The sequence below is a fragment of the Dromaius novaehollandiae genome, chromosome Z, assembly GCF_036370855.1.
Source record: "Dromaius novaehollandiae isolate bDroNov1 chromosome Z, bDroNov1.hap1, whole genome shotgun sequence".
Classification (NCBI taxonomy): domain Eukaryota; kingdom Metazoa; phylum Chordata; class Aves; order Casuariiformes; family Dromaiidae; genus Dromaius; species Dromaius novaehollandiae.
Genome location: NC_088132.1, coordinates 84,800,898 through 84,813,507, shown reverse-complemented (window position 1 = coordinate 84,813,507; position 12,610 = coordinate 84,800,898). Strand labels below are relative to the sequence as shown.

Here is a 12,610-nt window from a genome sequence, read left to right as displayed (position 1 = left end):
AAAAGCTATCGGTAGGAAGCTAAGGCAGTTATCAGCGGTGCGCTGATAAAATGGAGGGAGGCATCGGAAGGGTCGGCAGGGGTCTGTCCCCGTCAGGTACCACTCGATATTTCCATTAGCAGCTGGCAGGGCGCGTAGCGAGCGCGCTCGCTAGACTGGTGGGCAGCGCGGGGCTGGGAGGAGCCGCGAGCGCGCTGGGGGATGGGGTGGAAATAGGAACGGTGTTACGGTGCCGTAAGGACGAGCGCGGGGGGTACCCGAGAGGAGCGATGGACATCGCCGACACGAGGCGGGGGATAACGGCCTCGTCCTGCGGCACCGACGAGGGCTGCTGCCGGGCTGCGGGAGGAGAGCAGGTCTCGTGGGGCACGGCCGGGCGTGCGTAAGGAGGCCTTAAAATTAGGCGACTTGCACTGTGTGAACCTGTGAGGGTAACTGCTGTGAGGTCAGGGGTGCGTTAGGTGTCTCTGAAAACAGGGGTCTCAACGTCGTGTGGAAAACCCCATCCAGAGACCCCCCAAAGTAGTGGACTCTTCTGAAGAAGTGATTTGGTTCCTTTTTGACATGCGCTGTAGTCCGGATAGATATTTCAGTCGAATTATCGTAGAGCTAGTAAGCGTGTTTGAATCTGTGAATGCTTCACATATTTACCTCAAACAGGACAGAAAAAAAATCACTTTGGGTGGGAAAGCCCGTTGGGTGCTTGGGCTCATTAGCGTGACGTGTAATCGCACTGCTCAGCTTGAGGCAGGCAGAGCGGGCAAGGAGCTTGGCGCCTCACGCCAGGGTAGTTTGGAGCCGTCGGGGACCCCAGCGACCGTTTTTTTGTGTCTTTGACACAGCTGTTGTGACTTGCATGGGTGAAATGGCTGGTAGGCACAGCTGTGGGCCTGCCCAAGGGGTGCGGTAGGGATAGCACCAGGCAGATGTTCATGGGGGTTTGTACACCAGCCGCGAGACGGGGAAAGCTAACATGTTGTGACACCGGTCTTGTGTCACTGGTGTCTTGAGAGAAGCCACCAACTGACGCCTCAGAACAAAAGGCGACATCCTATCTCTGCGCCCCCAAATAATATCTGTGTAGCATGTAGCCATGCCTGTATTCTGTTCGGGTAGAACAGTCATGACATACGCCCATAGGGTTTATTTGTGGGTATTTCCAACGACACGGCGTATCCTCTAAAATATAGAATGCTTTTTGACTAAAACGATGCTCTGCTGTTCAGTAGAGTGTGTATACGGCACAGGAAAAAACATCAAATTCAGGCCATTAGTTATTATTGACACTAAGTAGTTAATAAAATAACAATAAAGGAAGAAGTGGACACAGTTTAGTTTCAGACTTTCAATGCACAATAAAACATTTTATTTAAAAACAATGCATTCAATATTGTGTTTTGGCACATGAGTCAATGTTGCAGGCACATTCACACCAAACAGTAACATTGCCGAAAGATTCAAAATGAATCATTGCATTTTTCTCCACAAACTATGGTCACAACAAATATGCAGTATTCCTTTACAAAAAGAACCAGGTTCCTCGCTCACAAATGTGACAACTTTATTTACATGCACAAAATCCTGTGCAGGCCACATTCAGATCGCAGATGTGCTGCCACATCTGGAACAAAATGCGTAATTCTGTGGGCCCGATCCGGATCTCGCTGAAGCCAACAGTGCCTCTTAAGTGGGAGCAAGACTAAACACCAGTTTTGCTTGCAACATATTTCGTAACATGTGCAGCTTAGCATGCCGTTCACCTGAGACGGTATTCTGGCCCTTCATGGACGTTAGCCGTTAAAAATAAATAATACTTTCAGTATGGCCATTAAAATAATGAATCCTCTATTGTGGCTACGGCGATTTTTTTATTTTTTCAAATATTTATTATTTTTTATTGAAAACAACTCCATCAGGCATTGAACTGTATAGTCATTAGAATAAAGACACATTCATCTACAGAAAACCTGCCTTCTGAAAGATTCGCTTTTGCAACCTCCATTCACAGTCAGTTAGATTTCACAACACTTGCTTTTTGGTATGCTCAACAGTTAAACCAGGCAGCCAAAATGACTTCTTTACGCATCCTGCTACCGTGCGCTGAAAAGATGCAAGCAACAAAAATACAAAACAAAGGTGTATAAAAGAAGAAGAAGTAACACACTATTTCCATTGATATGTACATGTTTTACTTTATGTTTCTCTGCTCTACGGCCCAATCCCCAACACAAAAAGCAACATCTGGATGCACCCAGCTGCTGTACCGTGCTGTCCTGCTCCTCGGGAGTCCACGCGCGCGTCCCGGTGGCACCGATCCCCGCGGAGAGCAGCTGGCTGCTGCTGGGCCAGCGGCCGTACATGCAGCTCCCCGCGTGCACCCGGGGCTCCTTTGGATTTTGTAAACTAAAATGTTTTGTACTTACACATATTGATTACACTGCATTACGCATACTTTCATTTAGCTATATTTGTTTGTCTAGACATTCAGTAATAATAGTGAGTATTTTCCCTGAACCATCAAGAATTCATTTAGATGCTCAGAGACAGAAAGATTTTGGAGCAAACAAAAAGGAAGAGTCTAGCCAAGACGATAACAAACACAGACGCGATTTACTGTCCTGGATGTCGCGGGCTGCATCTGGCACCTTCCCGCAGCAGGAGCCACATTCACCAGACAGGAGCACACGCACGTGTTTAATGGAGGACCTCTATTCCGCCTTCCTTTTCTCTTCCAAACCCTTTGGGTCTTCACCTCTCCATGAAACACAACCAACATCTACCCCTGACTCTCGAAATAAAGCAGCAGCAGCTCACTGCAAGCGGCAAAATCTAGACCTTCATTGACTGTCATCTCTGATTTAAGGGACGCCAAGCAAAACCGCTGGCTCCTTCTAGGGCTCCCCGCCACGCCTGAGCCCGGACTATGTCCTCGCTGAAAGGGAGAGCTCTTTTTCTATAAAAATCAGAATTACGTGTGCCACAGGTCAGACACTGCCTGGGGAGGACATTAAGCTCAGTCCCGTGAGACAAAACATCTAGTGGGGGAGCAGCGGGCGCAGGGGACGAATGTCGCCAAGCCTCGGAGCTCTGCAACGCAGGGCGCAGGTGCCGGCTGGGCCGCCCTGCGCGGAGCCGGGCCCACGGAGGTGCCCACGGATACGGGGTCGGATTTCCCTGCCCCGACGGCGCAGGGAGCCCAGGCACCCCGCAGTGCCGGCTTTTCCCTGCCGGCACCTACGAAGGAGGCGACGACACCTGCCCCCAGCAGCGCCAAAGGCACTTGCATCCCGAGGAGCTTAGGATGAGGCCCCTGGTACGCGGTTCGGCATGCAAAATGGTGTGAAAACGGGGATTCACGGAAAAATCCCCATCCTGACCTGGAGGAATTAGGAGGGTCTTTGCCTTCCTAGGAGGCTGGAGGCACCTGCAACGGCTGCTGGGCATCGCCATTGCCACGACCAGCCCGTTCCCTTTAGCCTCTCAACAAAAGCAGAATTCAAAGAGCCTCTAAGAAAGCAGGCAGAAACAGAAGATGCACATTTTAAAGACCATTTTCCACATTGCAACAACTCGGGCAAAAAATATTGATACTCAGAAGCAATTTACTTTGGGCTGTATTGCACCATTGATTTTGGAGCAGAACTCCCCATTAAAATCAATGATTCTGAAATGTTCAATGCGGTTCTGAAAAATCAATGGGGAGTTTTGCTTAAAAATCAATGATATAATATGGTCCGTTGTCAATAATTTTTCTGTATTCCCGTTTCTGGATATTCGCAATCATTTCTGTGCTCCATACTGAGCGCTCGGCACCTCTTCGCCCCTCGGTAAAGTTGCAGCCCGGCTGCACCATCCCCCCGGGCCGGACATGTGGTGACGGCGTCACGTCTCGTCCCCGTGTCCTGCTCCTGTCCTACCCTGGAGGACTCTCTCGCCTTGCGCTATCGCACGGCTTCACTACGAGTGGGATGCGCCTCAGAGAGATGCTGCGTTTGCTTAAATTAAGGAGGTCAAATGAAGCTTCTGTGCATGCGACTTGCCTTTCCATTGCGATCCTTCTAACACAAATCCTGCATCTGAAAAGCTGTGGGCAATTTTTGTAACTTTTTCCTGATTAGGAAAGAAACTTAAATTTTTGAAAATAGATTAAGAAAAAATATGAAAAAGTACCTTGGGACAGTTTAAGTATTTGGTTTCAGATTCTAATTTTTGCTTTTTATCTTCTAACGTAGGTGCTCGAAGAGTTTAATTCTGAAATGGAAAGAAAATACGCACTATGCAGAAAAGATTGATTTAGGACTCTAGGAGCGTCAGAACGTTCTTCCCTTTTTTCCTCCACATGAAGACTCAGGGAAGCAGGCACAATTTTGGCAGACTGCAGGTCAGTCCAAAACCGCTCCATTGGGGTATTTCCCATCAGATGCAGCAGCAAGGGACAGCTTTGCACCCCATGTCACCTTGTGTTTCAGCCCTGGATGCTGCGGGAACCTGGGCCCTCCCCGTGAGGACGGGGGTCTCGGCACCTCGCAGCGCCCCGGTTGGCTTAACTCTGGGGAACTTGGTCTCTGGGTTTTGCCAAAACTGCCGTAATTCTGTGGCAGGTCGGTTGGGTGTCATGCTGAGCGCGTGGCACCCACGGCGGTGCGTGCGCCTGCGGGCAGTCGTGCTGCTGCTGCGGAGCAGAGCCGGTGCCGCCGGGGCGAAGGCGCTGCCGAGCCCCAGCGAGGAGTCAGGACCTCACCCCGGGGGCTGTTCCCGTCCCCAAAAGTGCCTCTTGGCACACGAGCGGACGGAAAAGCATTCGTTTAGACTAATGAATATATACTTGCGATGATACAAAATTTAAGCTAGTTATATCATGTAAACAAGACACAGCAGCCAAACAGCATCTGCCAGCACGATGCCTCGCCACGGAGCGCCGGCAGCTGAAAACGGCAGAGCACGTCAGCCTCGACATTCAAGCAAATACGACGGTAATTGCTCACATTGCTTTAAAGTGCTGATTGAAAATGTTCACTTTCTCCATGAAATTGAAAACCTGCCTCTTAATTAAAGCACCTGGTGCTAACCAGGAGCCAGCACGCCTCGCTAGCTGCCCTCCCGCCGCCGGCCCTTCCCCAGAGCGAGGACCGCAGCAGGCTCTTGGCAGAGCCGGGTCCTGGCTGCTGGGCACGTTTTCAGCTCCACATCGCCGTGAATTGCAGAGTGATTTGCCTGCTTTAGCAAACACGCATTTACTGTACAGTTCAATAGTAAATTATATTGGAAATGATTAATTGATGCACTTCATTAGTAACTAGTGCAGAACCCTTCCTTTCCTTTATAATTTCTCCTCTGTTTTTTGGGGGGAAAAAATAAAAATCCATACGCACAGGCACCTGAAGAGAGGTTTCTCAACAGACTTTGTTACAGCTGGTGTTTCCCCCCTGCTCCTCCTCCGTCCCAGGAGCGCCTCGCTGTCGGCTCTGATACGCCTTTCGGGTAGCCCCTTGCAGCGGGGGGACCTCGCTGGGGACAGCTCTGCGGCTCGGCGCTTCCCCGGGGCTACGGCAATGGCGAGCTCTCGGGACAGCCTGGCCGCTTGCTCGCTGCTGGTCTAGCCTGACCGAGCTCTGACCCCCGACTGGGCCCTTGCATGCTGCTACAACACAAATAATAAATGGCAATATTAATAATAAATCATATGGCACCGTATGGCATAATACACCACTATTACTGCATAACCATGTCTTAATAACAGCATTTGCTAGAAGTCATACTTTGCTGGAAGAACAGCGATGAGTAAAGGCTTACTACAATAGCAAGGAAAGCCAAAGCGAGCAGAAACGCTGATGCAGACTGATGCAACTGGGAAAGCAAACTTAGCAGCACTGACTTTTCTACAGAAGCAAATCTGCAGCCACTCATCGACATCAGGTTGGCGCGGTCCATACTCTGCCATACCTGAGAGCATGCCAGCTTCTTCCATAGCACGTCCAAGCTCTAAATGCCCATTAAAAGACAAAAGCCAGAACATGTCAGATAATTAAAATAGGAAGAAAGGGGGATTTTCTACATGGCTTTAAAATCCTTGGTATTTCCAGGATGAAGTCCCTCCCGGCTGCAATTGCCATGAACACACTAAGTCTGGTCCTGTGGAGGATGCAGTCATTTCTTGCACCACAGGCACTGGAAATCGGGTGTTCTGGAGCTGTTGCAAGGTGAGACTGGCGGCATTAAGCACGGGCTCCAGGGCTGGGAGGGAATGGCTCAGGCCTAATCCTAACGGGAACGGCTGGCAGAGCCGTGGGGGCCCAGGGACACCCTCGGGCACCGGGAGACACTCTACATTGCTCGGGATTTTGTATCATACCAGGGATCTCCTTCCTTGCTTTCTACAGCTACTTGTAAGTAAAGAATCTTAGAAAAATGAAAATGCAGAATTTTGAAGTATGATTTTTAAATGCACTTTTGCATCTTCTTTCAGTGTATAGTCAGGTCTCGCTTAGCGTAATACAGAATTATATAAAAATGTTAAAATACTTTTAAGTATAATTGCTTTAATAAGAAAAACAGCTATTTTACAGACTCCTTTATCCTGAGACATATTGGCCCACATTTTCAAACTTTAAGTGACCCTAAAATTTGTCCTCTTCGCAAATAGTCTGATTTTCAAAGGTACTCAAAAACCTAGGTCTTCCTTTGACTGCAGGGAATGTCTCTTTGTGACCTGAAAATGAGGCCACTCATTAAGTCGCCTGAATGTGGTTTTAGAGATGTAAATGTGAAAATCTAGCGAGTGGTTGTATTTCTTGTTGCCTGCATTCCTGTTACGCTCACTTCCCTTTAAGAACAGATTTTTAAAAATACTGCTTTTGGCTTTGATCTCGTTCTGTTCACAGTTAGGCTGTTCCCGCTAGGTGCAGCTGTATTCGCTGACCGAGGCGCTGTGTGTGGTTACCCGGGGGTGGGCACGGCCCCGCACGGCCCCGCTCGCCCTGCGGATACCGGCCAGGCTGCCCGAGGACCACCGGGACCACGGGGCGGGCGGCCGGGGTGCTCTGCCGCACCGAACAGAACCTCAAAAAGAAAAAAAAAAAAAATCTAATACTGCTCGTTTTGGTATTTTAACTTTAAAACGAAACGGCCAAACAGGATCCCACAGATGTGAATGAAAAAAATTTCAGTTGGTCTAATTTTGACTACGATTTGGCCCAAATTGAATTAAAACACTGAAGTATTCTGAGTACTATAAATGCCTATCTATGATACAGGCCATATTTTGACCTTCTTCATGTTATTCCAAAAAAATGTAAAGTTCAGTAAATATGAAAACGTGCAAGCAGTAGACATCAGGATCCACACTGAAGAACTTGGAAGAGATGGTAAATCGGAATTCTGAGTAGCTTTTTCAATTGCCCATGGCAGTCTACGTATGCTGAACTATTCATAGCAACATATACAAGCGAAGCGAATTCTTTTAAAACTAATGTTGCTAATTCTGATCTGAATGGAACAATAAAATTAGGAGATTTAGAGGCATTTAGTGGAATGCTAAAATATGAAAATATCTTAAAACATATTTAGAAGCATATCTATAAATGCAAAATATTCCAAGTTTTCTGCTGCATGAAGAGCATCCACAGACTGATAAATGCATCTGCATTGCTAAATATGCTTAAACCCTCTGATGAGCAGTGATAAGGGTGATTAAAAAGCATCTTTATCTTACGGAAAATATTTTAGCTTTTTTGTTTTTTAGAATTCTATCTGAAGAATGTTTAATTCCGTTTTGGGCACTTTTTAGACAACGATTTGGCACTTGGAGATTTCGGTTCTTAGGCACAATGCGACAAGGTGAGTTTGGCCAGTCCTTCACCGTGCATCCTGTAGAGCAGCTGGAACTCTGCAGGCAGCTGGTGGGACTCCTGCCACTTGGTCGTAAACTTCGTTCCCTTCTTATCATAGTAATGGTAGGGGAGGTCTTCCCTGGTGTTGGGATCAAATCCGAACGGCCAGAATCCATACAAGTGAATCTCTTCACATATCGCAGAAGCAAGGGTGTACATGAGAATACCTGTGCTCAGCCGCTTGGGTGACAAATGCTTGTTTTTCCAGTATCTGTGAAAATAATAAAGGCATGTTAGTTTAGGCTAGAAATAATACCGATGGGTTTGCTGTAAGAGAAAGAAATTACTGCGTGGAGCCCATCAATACTCATGGCTGATGATCTGAATAAGGTAAGGATTGCTGCTTAGGTCAGTCTGTAATAAACGGGAGTGCAGAATATTCCTCCTGACACTCTGATCAATATTCCCTCTTGTGGCCCCCTTCAGAATGCATTTTTGCCGTTTGCTTTTTTTAAACCAGGAAAAGTAGCACTTTACCCAAGTAAGTAAATTCATTGAACCCTGGTCACATGTGCATTTGCTAATGAGGTTGACAACATTATCCTTGTATGATTTATTACGGTTTTATTTGGGCCACTCTGCAGTTACGTCTGTTAGCATCCCTATTTGCTAGCTGAGGAGATCATTTATGGAAGACATCATGCAAATTCTTCCATAAGGGATGTTTTGCTTATGCAGAATCTCATTCAGCTCCTCCGGGCTCCTTCTGTCTTTGTGGGAGCCCTGGCAGGAGCAGAGTCCGGTGGTGGAACACACCCCTGGGTAAGCAACCAGCCCAAGGCACAGGTGCCACTTAAACCTGTAAAGAAATAATCGGAGTACTTGCTGAAGCAATAACAAAGCTGCATTTGCGCTGAAAGCAAACAGTACCAGGCCCTAACTTGCTAGAGAGTGCATAGCAGTTTAGGCATGAATAGAAAAATAAGTACAGTTGTATTTATGTGTACAGAGATACATACTTTGACAAATTAAACGCAAGAGAAAATACCCACCTGTTGACGTGTTGCATTATATTTCCTGGCCAAGCCAACTGGACTTTTAATTGCCCTCTGTGCTCAACAAAGAAGTCAACCAGTGTTCTTGTGACTGTTGCTGATGTGTGGAAGAAAAAAGCAGGGATCCAAAGAATGGCCCCATCAAGCTTTTTTAAACTTAAAAAAAAGTTGTTGCGATCCTGAATGGTCAAAAGATTGTTGTAATACTTCTCCAGGATGCTGGGATTGAAGGTTGTAAGATTGGTTTTCCTTCCAACATCTCTTTGGAAAGCTTCAGTTGGAGCAAAATTGCAACGAAAAACAAAATCAGATTTGTCTATTTCTTGTCCACACTGACTCCCAGTCAGGATTCCACTATTGCCAACCACAGCGCAAATGTTATAATGCTTATTCAGGATCGGTGACACATCTGGAAGCAGTGATCTGAAGTTATTGCTAATAGAAAAAACATACTTATGGCTGGAGTAATCATAGTGCATCAGCTGTCCAATCCGAACACTGTTCTTGGTCAAAGAAAAATTTTTTATTACATCAACATGCTGAAGGATTTCTTGCCTAAAATAAAATAGAAAAAGAAAATATAACATTTCATTATGTTTCCCCATTCTCTACGGTAGAGAGATTATCTTTCTGGCTAGGCCTAAAATTTTAAATGTAGTAATTTCCTGAGAAACATGGTGGAATGGCTTTTAAACTAATAGTAATAAATAGGGATTATGGAGCCGGTTCCTCACTTAGTGCTCTGCTGACGTTGCTGGACTCTCCTGACTGATGCCAGCTAAGGATGTGTCTCAGAACAGTGTCGGGATTATAATATTGGATTCTTTTTGTCGGTTTGAGGCATATAACTGCATACACTCCCAATGTTCACTTTTCTGAAGGGGCAGCACAAAACAGATTCCTATCCACGCTGTGATATATATGGCCGGCAGACATGTTCTCTGCTGGTGCTCTCTGCAGTCACACGCTTCGCTCTTGGTATCGGACCGGGGAGCTTTGTTAACGATGGCAGCATGTTTGCCCAGATGTGCGCAAAGCAAAGTCAAGCAGTCCAGAATATTCAGTCGTGTTAACAGTAACGTAGCTGAGTTTTTAAATACAAGCATTTTGTATGCTCTCATTAAGCAGCTTTGGATCATAAAAAAGTGAGAGCCACTGTCTCCGTTCATGTAAACATAATTCCTTAATATCTTATTTGGGCAAGCACTTTGGAATTTTTTAAAGGGTTGTTAGGAATACTTAAAAACAAAAAAACCCAACCCTGCTCAGGAATTTCCCTAGCAGGGCATAAAATTAGAAAACCAATACCACTTTATTTGCTCCTGTTTATGGAAAACAAACAACCTCCCTTCCAGCTCACATCCTCCAATGTCTAAGCATTAATGGAGTCCCAGTGGGTTCCCTAATTATGGGTTATGGCTAACAGATAAATGCAAAGGCAGACCTTGAGGCATTAGCCGATATCAACAGTGAAGTGACACTAAGATATTTATTAAGGGTTAGATGGTGATGCCAGGAACCTAGCGATGCTAAGGGGTGGCCACTGCCACGTCTCCAAGTCTGCATCACAACGAGGGATGACAGTGAGAAAATGAAAGCAGATTTTGCTTCATATTAAGAGCAGGGCAGCTCTGAAGAACTGAAGGGACAGAGAAACACTTTCCATTGCCACCCACCAGAAAAGTCAGTGCAATGTGCAGATAGGAGGCAGAAGGCAATGTGTGAGGAGGGCATCTCAGCTGGATCGGGACTTGATGGTCCCCACCTGAACTCCCCTCTCTGCCCACTGCCAGCCAGAGTGAGAGCTGGGAAGGCAGAGCTGCACTGCACTTGCTCAGAATTGCTATTAGCTGGGAAGTTTCATTGGGCATGTTTTGCCCTCCATTTCATGGCTGTTAGGGTTTACTTTCTTTCAAGTTTTAAAAAACCAGTCATTTATCTTGAAGAAATGACAATTTCACTTGCACTCTGGGAAACTGGGTCACATGCCGTTTGGTAAAATAATGCGTGCTGCAGCTTGGTGTCCTGCTCTGAAATAATCAATTCTTCTAAGATAGCTGTTACCATCTTGGGAAATGCTCCGATTCAGTCTTTGTCTCTCACTGCTGGCAATTACTCAGAGCTCAGAGTATTTAGCAGTCCCTGATTGTATTTTCTTAAATCGTGGGGGGATGAAAGGGAGAACCTTAAGGAAGGTGAGAAGGGGACGGCCTGGCCAGCGAGCGGGAGCGGTGTCCGGCCGCGGCTCACCTCTGATGCGCGAACGCTGTCCTGTTGAACGTCCACTTGGAGGGCTTCTCCTGCAGCTCGTGGGTCAGGGAGTTTGTAATGGGCACGAACGAGGGGTCCAGGAACTTCAGGGCGAACTGGGACCTGGGGAGGAGCGCACACACGCGGACCCACGCAGACCCACGCCAGCACCCACAGACACAGGGACACAGGGACACAGGGACACAGGGACACACGGACACACGGACACACAGACCCGCACCCCGTTACCAGCCGTGCCCGGGCCCGCGCCCCTCCGTGCCGGCCGCCACCGGCGGCATCAGCACCGCGGACAGCGCCCGCACCTCCGCGCCGCTCCCCGCCGCGCCGGGCCGGGCCGAGCAGAACCGGGCCGAGCCGAGCCGAGCAGAACCGGGCCGAGCCAAGCCGGGCCGAGCCGAGCCGGGCCGAGCCGAGCCAGGCCGAGCCGAGCCGAGCTAAGCCGAGCAGAATCGGGCCGGGCCGAGCCGAGCCGAGCCGAGCCGAGCCTAGCTGAGCCGAGCCGAGCCGAGCCGTGCCGTGCCGGTGATGTCGGCCTCCCCCCCCGCCGCCCTTCAGCCCCCCCAGCGCCTCCAGGTTCCTACGCCCGGCCCGGCCCCGCCGCTCCGCGGTGCCCCGGGGGGGGCCGCCCGCTTCCCGCAGGCCCCGGCGGCCCCTCCGCGGGGACCCGGCCGGGCCCGGGGGCGGGGGCGGGCAGGGCCCGGCGGGGAGCGCAGCCCCCGGGGCGGCGGGCTGCCGCGGGGCCTCGGCGGGGCCTTGGCGGGGCTTTGTGCCGTTCGGGAGACGGCAGCGAGCGGGGGAGGGCCAGGGCGGCCCCCCCTCCCCTCCCCTCCCTTCCCCACCCCGAACCGGGCCGGGCGGGCGGCGCGGGCGCCCTTACCTGAATCCCGCGTGGAACATGTACATGCGGGGCCCCCCCGCGCCGGCGGAGCGGGGCGCGCCGAAGATGTTGTCCTTCTTGAGGGAGACGTAGCTGATGAGGGAGAGGATGAGCAGCGCGATGCTGAGCATCACCAGCCCCAGCACGCTGGCCACCCGGACCATCTTGCAGCTCCGCATGCCGGGGACGCGGCCGCCGCGCTGCGCGTGTGCGCGGGCGGGGGCCGCTGCCGGCGCCGGCCCGGGCTGCGCGGGGAAGGGAGGGAAGGGCAAGGAGGGGGGGCGGGACGGGGCCACCCGCCGCCGAGCGGGCGAGGGCCGCGGAGCGCAGGAAAATGGAGGGACGGCGCGAGGAAATGGCAGCCGGGGGCCGGCGTCCCGGCGCCGCCGCTCCGGGAGGCCCCGGCCGGCCCGGCATCCCGCGGGGCCCCCCCGACGGCCCTGGGGCATCCCGTGGTGCCCCCCCGCGACATCCCGGGGTGTCCCCCACAACCCGGTGCATCCCATCGTGCCCCCCCGGCCGCGCCGGGTGCCGCCCTGACATCCTAGGGTGTCCCCCACGACCTGGTGCATCCCATC

At 50.1% G+C, this 12,610-nt stretch overlaps 1 protein-coding gene across 1 annotated transcript; it reads right to left on the bottom strand.

Moving 5' to 3' along the window:
* Positions 1–1,335: 1,335 nt before the first annotated feature.
* Positions 1,336–12,260, bottom strand: LOC135324752 (alpha-N-acetylneuraminate alpha-2,8-sialyltransferase ST8SIA3). The gene is made up of 4 exons (XM_064501627.1): positions 12,033–12,260; positions 11,135–11,257; positions 8,882–9,439; positions 1,336–8,100 (listed from the first exon to the last, which is right to left on the bottom strand). Exons 1-4 carry the CDS (start codon positions 12,209–12,211, stop codon positions 7,818–7,820), a joined length of 1,143 nt encoding a protein of 380 aa, XP_064357697.1. The 5' UTR covers positions 12,212–12,260; the 3' UTR covers positions 1,336–7,817.
* Positions 12,261–12,610: the final 350 nt, after the last annotated feature.

Bases quoted from the DNA above. Each gene is read 5' to 3' on its own strand.
- LOC135324752 (XM_064501627.1), bottom strand. From the start codon at position 12,211: ATGCGGAGCTGCAAGATGGTCCGGGTGGCCAGCGTGCTGGGGCTGGTG. The intron at 11,258-12,032 runs GTAAGGGCGCCC...GCTCCTCCCCAG, and splicing joins ATGTTCCACGCGGGATTCAG to GTCCCAGTTCGCCCTGAAGT. The intron at 9,440-11,134 runs GTGAGCCGCGGC...ATTTTATTTTAG, and splicing joins ACAGCGTTCGCGCATCAGAG to GCAAGAAATCCTTCAGCATG.